The sequence below is a fragment of the Podarcis cretensis genome (assembly GCF_951804945.1).
Source record: "Podarcis cretensis genome assembly, chromosome: 3".
Classification (NCBI taxonomy): domain Eukaryota; kingdom Metazoa; phylum Chordata; class Lepidosauria; order Squamata; family Lacertidae; genus Podarcis; species Podarcis cretensis.
The window spans coordinates 31,416,841-31,425,945 of NC_137172.1; the positions used below are offsets into that span (position 1 = coordinate 31,416,841).

At 43.5% G+C, this 9,105-nt stretch overlaps 1 protein-coding gene across 1 annotated transcript in view; it reads right to left on the reverse strand.

Annotated features, from left to right (window-relative positions):
- HHIPL2 (HHIP like 2) overlaps positions 1-4,859 on the reverse strand; it is a 28,890-nt gene extending 24,031 nt beyond the window's left edge. The window contains exon 1 of the mRNA XM_079969225.1: positions 4,394-4,859. Within this exon, the coding sequence (XP_079825351.1) occupies positions 4,394-4,774 (381 nt within the window). The 5' untranslated portion in view covers positions 4,775-4,859. The remainder of the gene's footprint in view (positions 1-4,393) is intronic.
- Positions 4,860-9,105: the final 4,246 nt, after the last annotated feature.

The window sequence follows — 9,105 nt, forward strand, 5'->3', positions numbered from 1 at the left end:
CTGTTCTGCCGCAGAAACCTTCTAATTCAGAAACTTCTTGTTCTCCACAGAGGCTTTTGTTATTCAGGAACATAAACTTGCGTCCAGTCCCTTCCTTTCTTCAATAGATAAATCCATTGTCTCCTTTAGTGTAGAAACCTCTGTAGACAAAATAATGCTTCGTTTTTGCAGCTTTCCCAAGAGATAACAAATCCTGCTCAAATCCATAGTATTTTTCCACTTGCTGTTACTGTTGCAATGTCCCGGTCTCCCTCTAGAGGGAATATGGTAACTTAATTTCTTTCCAGATCAGACCCAAAAGTCAGATAACTTGTTGCCTTTATTTCCAGTAATTTATGTCCAAATTGTAACAATTCTAACCAGCAAAGCCATCGTAACAAAGTTCTCTTTTATTTTCCTGCTTTGACAGCTGCTTTGACAGCTGTCAAAGTTTCTGTGTCTCTTCACCAGTCTCTCATAGCGGATCGTTCCCAGTTCCCGGGGGGGGGGTTGCCCTTTAGTTCCCGCAAACCAATCTTCTCCTCCAGCACAATTATTGTAATTTCCCTTCGTGAAGTTAATTTTTTTTTTCGAATAAGCAAGTTCATCTCTCGATCTTAGTTGTCAAATCCTTGCGTTAAGCCATCTACAACAGGGGGGGGCGGACTTCCTTTTTGCACCCCCCCGCTCGCTCCAAATTCGTAGATCAAATTTCCCTTTTAAGTCCAATAAATTTACTCACAGGTTGTTCTTTTTAGTCCAAATCCGAAATTTCCAAGGAAGAAGTCGTTGCTCTCCGCCGAATGGCATGCGGCTTCGCTAGGCAGGGGAAGCAGTGGACTCATAGCACCACACACACCCCGTCACCCGCTCCGCAGCCTTTAAAAAGGCTCCTTCGCGGGTCGGGGGGCGCAAACGGTGCCCGCCGAGTCACCAAGTCCATGGGCATCTCCGCCCATGGTTTTTGAGGGTCCCCGCATCGCCGGCGCGGCAGGACCCGACCCCTACCCAGCAGACTCCCTCCGGAGCTCGGAGGGAGTCCGCCATTCGGCGATGGCGCCGACCCGGAAGTGTCTATTCCCCCTTTAAAAGCTATCTATGTTGTGATGGCACTTGATGGCCACAACCACATCTTGTGGAGACAGACTCCATAGCTATGTCCAAAGAAGTGTGCCATTCTTACCATCACACTATAGCATTTCTCCATCTTCTCCACACAGAGAACCTACTACTACTTGCTTGCTCTTCTTCCTGCTTACATAGCTTTTTGTTATTCCAGTCCAAAACTGACCTGTTGACCTGTTAAATTCAAAGCTCTTGTTTGACTATTGACTATACAGTTGTACCTTGGAAGCCAAATGGAATCCGTTCCGGAAGTCCATTCAACTTCAAAATGTTTGACTTCCAAGGTGCAGCTTCCAATTGGCTGCCAGACATTCGCTTCCAAAAGAACATTCACAAACTGGAACACTCACTTCTGAGTTTGCGGCGTTCGGGAGTTTGACTGCTAAGGCGTTCATCAACCAAGATACAACTGTAACTAGGAATCTCAAAGTGGTTTGGCAATCAATCCTTCTTTGCAGAGAGCTCTGGGAATGGTAGCTTTGTGAAGGGAACAAGAGTATCTGAACAAGTATCAGCATCCTTGACAAACTGCAGTTCCCATAATTCTTTGAGAGATGCTATGATGACTGTTTAAAGTGGTGTGATGCTCCTTTAAATGTAAAGGGCAGATGGGGCCTAAATCTTCAGAGCTCAGTATAGTATGCTGAAGTGCAGTTCAACAAAATGGCCCCTCTGACAAGCCTTTGTCCCACCATTTGCTTTGGATCCTACAGTCTCTCCCTGTCTCAAGTCCAAACTTAGTCCCTGCAGGGGCTGTCTTTCAGAGAATGCAAGCAACCCCCATTTGCGGCTAAAAATGTCTGAGGTCAAGACATTCCTAAGGGTCTACATAACAGTTGCTAGGATTAAGCCAGTAAAAGGCTGGCCCATCTGTTCCTTTTTCCTCATTTATGTGAGAGGTTGCAAATGGTGTTCTGCTCATTGTTCCACCCTCTATCTCAGAGGGGCTGATGAAATATTAAGTCTTTAGGTCCCTCTGTGACTACTGTGTCTGCCGTTTTATAAGGATTTCCTCTCCCTGTTTCCCTGTCTGAAAAGTTGTTTCCACATAATAGTAAGTGGAGCTATGCAGAATTAACTATTGTCCCAGTTGTTAAGGGTTGGTGGGAACCGTAACTGTGAGGGATAAACTAGAGACACCAGGAATTATTTTTTTTTTTGGAGATGTGGAAAATGTGCTTCAAATATGCTTTAAAGGCACAGTGTGTTAAATGTGTTTTTCTGCATTTAATGAGCAGGGGTTTTGAAGTGAAACTTTTTGCATCAGCTTGGGTGGTGGAGCTGATAATTAACAGGAGGAGAGAGAGTTTAATCCTTTCCTCCCCTGCTGCAGTCGGAAAGAAAATCCTTTCTCTGGAGCTAGTATTTGCATAGGCAGGAATTCCCTGCCCTCTCTGGCACCACTACATTTTAAAAGATCTGCATATTGGATGCAAAGACACATTTGAGGTCACCTTCCTCTTTGGCCCTAAGACTGACATTAATTAATTAATTAATTAATTAGTGAATAAATGTGAAGGTTCCTGGCACCGATTGATTGATTGATTGATTGATTGATTGATTAACTAATTAATTAATCAAAAGGAGCAGAAAGGCTCACCTTTGCTGACAGACCAAAATACATTTCAGATTAAGCGAGGCAACAAACACATTGCCATCTTAAGAGGGGCAAAATCTTTAAGTCCTGAGTACTGTAAACTGAACCACTGGCTTCATTTTCCATCCAGGTTGCCTTTGCTTTACTTTAGACCAATTCCATCCCTGCCCCTGACACACACAAAGTATCCCACACTGGGAAAAATATGGGTTCCTGTGGCTGTGAAATTATTTTTAAAAATAAGCAGCTTCCTTTTGACTTCACAATCTGAGCAGTGTTGCCCCTTGAAGAGAACATATTCAGTGCATGCAGATAATATTTTAGCGCTGAGGAAGCTTAGATGGAAGAGTGCTAAGTGTTTGCCTGGTGTGTGTTTTGGCTCCTTTGTGCTGGCAAGGAGTGAATCATTGACCTCCATGACTCACTGTAAAAGGGGAACCCTTTCTGCTCATAAATCACTGGATAGGCAGGATGCCAATGGGAGCTGCACCCTTTGCTCATTGTTCTCCTGCTAGTTACACACACACACTGGCCGGCTTCTGCCTTCAGCCAGATGGGCAGCCTTCACTAGAAAGCAGGGGGAGCAGGAACCGGGCAACTGAGACTGGAGGGAACCCTTTCCAAAAAGGCAATGGTGCCAGCTGTTTGATCTGAGGCTGCTTTCAGAACTGCATCTTTCCAGGGCACCAGGCAGCAGCACAATCTAAACACATCGCTTCATGGCACCTGGGAATCAAAACACCAAGGTCCACTTTGCTCAGCCCTGCATAAGCCTCCGAGCGCTGCCCAGTCTCCGTCTGCATTTATTTGCAAAGCAAATGGAAGAAACACTTATCTTTTTGTTCCGAACCTCAGACACAAAATGATTAGCTTCGCCACCTTTCCAGCAACGGAGAGCACCGCTGCTGCTTCATTTGATCTAGAATATTAACTTGAAAGTGTGTTTTGTAGCCCCCTTGGGCACAAAAAAGAACCTGCTTCACAGCTCGCCTTGAGCCTCACAACAACTTTGCGAGAAAGCTTAAGGAAGAAGACAGCAGTCCAAAGAGATTTTGCTTCTTGGGGTGTGCATTTGTATTTCTTTTGCTGCACTTTTGCCACCGTTCAAACAGGTTTGGCAGGTTTCTGATATGAAATCCACAAAATCTGTTTAGCAGGGGTTAAAGTAGCATGAGTGAACAAGTTGCAAGCTGTGATTGCTCTTCCAAGCTATCTTCAAATTTCTGGGGGGGAAGACAATTATTCCTTGCTCTCCAGCTTTCATGTGAGAGTAAGGATGTGAGATTTTCACCACTGTGTCATATTGGTTTGAAACATTAAAAAAAAAAAACCCACCCTAAGTTTATACAACCTAATACCTGTATTCTAAGCAGATAAGTAGAATGAATCAATGGAATATTATCCTCATCCTCCCCCTGAACAATATTACATTATCTTTTTACATACATCACAATTTGTCCGCAGGAAAGATGCCACTTATATATATTCCCCTGTAGCTGCTAAAGATGCCACATATATATATTCTACACACACACACACACACACACACACACACGTGTAGCTGCTTAGTTTTATTTTATTTCTGTTCCCTGTCTTCCCTCCTTAAAAAAATAAATAAACCAACAGTAGAATTTGCAATCTAGTTTATATCAGTGATGCATAATGAAGGTTACAACCCACCCATTGCCTTACCTGGCATAAAATATCTTTGATATATCCTCCACACAATTTGTGAGCCTGCGGATCGATATAATCCATCACCTCCCAGTATTTGGCTGCAATCGTATTGTCTTTCTCCTGATCACAACAACCAAAAGTTTCATAGGCAGAGCAGAACTCCAGGTGGAAGGGAGGCTGGAAAGGAGGACCATAATCGAGGCACTGCGGGTGTCCCAGGAGTAGCCCACTTTGGCCCAAGAGCATAAAGAAGACGCCGGTGAGAAAATCTAAAGAATGGAAGGAAATCCCGGCTCTGTTGCTCTTGTAGGAGATCACAGTAGCTTTCCTCACGGCAGTTTTCCTGTTGCTAGATGTCTCCAAGATGTGACCACCTTGAAGATTAGGGTTATTCATCTTCTGAGCTTTGAAGCATCCCAACCCGCAGAGAGCTCAGTGTTTGCTCAAGTTTGCTTACACACCCCTCTCTCTGTCTCCCATTAAGTTTACTATTGGTGTGCTGAGAAGCAAAGCCTTCAGACCGCCTCTTGGCAATTCCACACCTCACACTGCAGAATACTTCCCTCCTTCCTTTTTTTGCAAGTTTCTCTGACCCCTCTGATAGAAGGAGGCAGATGCCACACAGTAACATACACTGTGTGTGTGTGTGTGTGTGTGTGAGAGAGAGAGAGAGAGAGAGAGAGGGAGGGAGGGAGGGAGGGAGGGAGGGAGGGAGCTTAAAGCATAAATTACAGCTGCTGCAAGCATTCTATACTATCTGGTCAACAGTTATAGAAAATAATCATTTTTTCCTATTCACAAAGCTCAGGAATCCAAAGCTCAGCAAATACTGTAGCTGGGAAAGAAGATGAATCATTTCTGTCCATTACATTCCTACTCTCATTTACTTGAAATTAATCAAACTGAGATCGCATTCTAAAGAAATTATATAGGATTTCCCCTTTGCCAAATTACAAGCATGTGGATTTTTTTAAAAAAGGGTTTTGTTAATCGATCGTTAATATGCTTCCCACCAAAAAAGCCTTGGGTTGTTTAATACGTTCATCCTGTCAATAATATTTTTCAATGACAATATTACAAAGGACATCCTTTTTAAAAACTGGAAATGAGTATATTAAGTGATTTATTAGATGCTACTTAGTAAATCCTACATTTTGACTTATTTATTTTTTGCCACCTTGGCACATCTGTATACACAGAGAGAGAGAGAGAGAGAATTTTTGTACCCTCCCAAAGCACTGCATGATGTTAGCCGCAATCTGTAGGTACAGTGGTACCTCGGGTTAAGGACTTAATTCGTTCTGGAGGTCCGTTCTTAACCTGAAACTGTTCTTAACCTGAGGTGCCACTTTAGCTAATGGGGCCTCCTGCTGCCGCCGCCGCCGCACGATTTCTGTTCTCATCCTGAGGTAAAGTTCTTAACCCAATGTACTATTTCTGGGTTAGCGGAGTCTGTAACCTGAAGCGTCTGTAACCTGAGGTACCACTGTACTTGTTACCCTAATTACATTCAGTGTTTAGAAATGAATTCAGAAATGAATTCATAGACTCATAGAACTGTAGAGTTGGAAGGGACCATGAGGATCATCTAGTCCAACCCCTGCAAGGCAGGAATCTTTTTTGCCCAACCTGGGGCTCAAACCTACAACCCTGAGATTAAGAGTCTCATGCTCTACCAACTGAGCTATCCCAGCTCATAGCCCCATACTGAAGATGGGTTGGTCCTGTAAATATTTATGTCTAATTTGCTCTTTTTGGTTTTGTTCCCTTTGACCAACAAGACTTTTAAGACTCTGAACATGAAGCTGCTGATAATAAAAAATGATCAGTTGCCAGAAAAACATGGTCAGGGTTGTTGCTTCAGGGGCAATCTAGCTTGAGTTGCTTCTACCCACCCTCCTTCCCTTCTTGACCTTTTTTTTTAAAAAAAAAAAAGCTGTACATTTTAGGAGAACAGTGTTTGTGTTAGACTCCACTGTCAGATCTGAGCTCTGGCTCCTGGCTGTACCCCTTTACCTGCTCTGAGCCCCATCCTAAAGGCTAACCAAGGTGAGCATTGGCATCCGTGCAGATAAAAGGGTTAATGGTGGAAAGCTCTAGTATATATGAACAAAAGTAAAATTTGCTTCACTGCTCAGAGGCTTTCAGATTTAAAACTAGTACTTTTGATTACACTTCCACATACAGGTACAGCGCTTCCTTCACAGGTTTATGGCATGCACCTTTAAGAATGCTTGCTTTGGCTGCCAAATTGCAAAAGGCCACCGTGACCCCTGCAAAAATGTGGTGAATGCTATTTCAAAAACAAAAAACGTATCAACAGGTGGCAGACTTTCAAAAGATCTGAGATTAGTGAAAACTTCACCTAGGAACAACTTTTACAATGCGGCTTCATCCAGTGCTGCAGATGAGAAAATACTGTCTTTTATTCTACCCAAATGAACACAGGGTGCTGACTTATACCAATTTTGTCCATCTGGTCTACTATACTATATCTGACTGGCATCAGAATGGATCCCAAGGGTCATCTAGTCTAACCACCCGCAATGCAGGAATCTCAAGTAAGCATCCATGACAGGTGGCTATCCAACCTCTGCTTAGAAACATCCAATGAACCACCTTCTGAGGGAGTTCGTTCCACTGTTGAACAGCTCTTACTTCCAGAAAGTTCTGGTGTTTAGGCAGAATCTCCTTTCTTGTAAATTGAATCCATTGGTTCTGGTCTTGCTCCCCAGAGCAGGAGAAAACAAGCTTGCTCCATCTTCCATGTTACAGCCTTTGAGATGTGGGTGGGTGGGTTTCAGATCCCTTGTTTCCTGAGCACCTTTTAACATGAGATGCCAGGGATATATCTAGAACACAGAATGTTCCCTTATACCAACTCAGACCATTAGTCCATCTAGCTCAGCATTATCTATGTTGACCGACAACAGATCTTCAGGGCTTCAGACAGTGGACATCCCCAGGAGTATCTGCAGTTTCTCCATCACTGATTTAGATGAAGAATAGGATATGCACAAATGACAATAGTAGTATTATGTACCGTATTTTCCGGCGTATAAGACTGGGCGTATAAGACGACCCCCCCCCCCAACTTTTCCAGTTAAAATATAGAGTTTGGGATATACTCACCGCATAAGACTACCCCTCTTCCAACGCACACTAAATAAAAATTTTAAAAACCAGTCTCCAGTCCGGCTCGGAAATCCGCTCCACTTCCCAGTGGCCGGGGGCTTCTGGGGCCAATTTTCAAGCATATTTCTGCTTCATCCAGAGAGCTTGGTGTCCTCTGATTTAATTTGCTGTCGTTTTATCCTTTGGTGGGGAGTTCCTGCAGGAGCTGCTACTGTAGCTACCATATAAAACGACCCCTGACTTTTGAGAAGATTTTCCTGGGTTGAAAAGTAGTCTTATACGCCAGAAAATACAGTAATTCAGTTCCCATTGTTGTAACTCGATGAACTCAATAATATACTGCATTTGTCATTTAAGTGAAACCATTTAAAAACACATTCCAGTTTGACGCTGCTTCTTGGACCTTCTCCAATGCATGGCGTTGTTGCTGTTTTCCACCAATACAAAACATACTTTGCACCACTTGTAGCAGTTCTCTCACTTATGTCCGCTCTTTATTAAACATTTCTTTCCATGTATTTGCAGGGAAGTTACACAAGGGACATTCACAGAACCATAACCACTGGGGGCGGGGTTTTGGCCCCAGGTGAAGCCTCCAGGGGGCGCCACTGAGGCTCCCAGCCTCTGTGTGTGTGTGCAAATGCACAGGGGGGGGGTGTCAAACTGTGTCTTTGACCCAGGTAAAATAAAGCCTAGTTTCACCCCTGGACATTCATCCCGATTGGTTTGCACAGGAGTTATACATTGTTCTGTCAATTGTTCTTTATCACATACTTGTATTTCCCTATCACTTTGCTAACCACAAAAAGTGTGTTTTTAAAGTGGATTTGTTGCACCAGAGCATTGTAATCCACTTTAAATGCACAAACCTGAATTTCCAGTTGAATCCTTCCTGCAAAGTAGTGACAGTCTGAAGGCAACCGGAGTCTAGACATTCTCTGCAGGGTGCCTCCGCAAGCCACTCTCCCAAGTCAGACTTCTGATGAAGTCACAATTCAAGACTGTGCCAAAGTGATGACCATGACCAGCAGGAAGGTGCGTGGGGGTGGAGAGAGATTAATTAATCCATTCACGAGCTCCATCCTAAAGAAAGCATTTCATATGTTTGAATGCCGCAGTGCAGCACAAGCAAAGAAATAGTTCTACTGGGTACAACATTCAGATTCCTGGGATTATTAAGTTTTCTTTTCTTTTGAAAAAGAACGTTTCTAACCCTTATGGTATGAACTTTTGGACTGAAAGGATACCTCCGAGAAGCCGCTGGTCTTGCAGAATGCAGTGTCTAGTAGGCAGATGGCAATGCATTGGATTACCCAAGTTAGTTGTGCATATTTGCTAAATGTTCATAATGTACACAAAAGTTGCTAAATGTACACAGCAGAATTTCTTGGGGTTACTCTGGGTTTCCTGCCTTGCCTAATGTACGTGTAGCTCAACCGTGCATAGTGACTTCAGGTCTGAACATCTTGCTACCTACCGAGTTACCAGACACAGTGTACCAGCTGCTGTCTCCATTTTTGTTACCCAAGGAGGGCAGAAGTGCCTGCAAGTCAATTAGCACCAGAAAGCTTCTACCTCTCTCAAAAATGTGT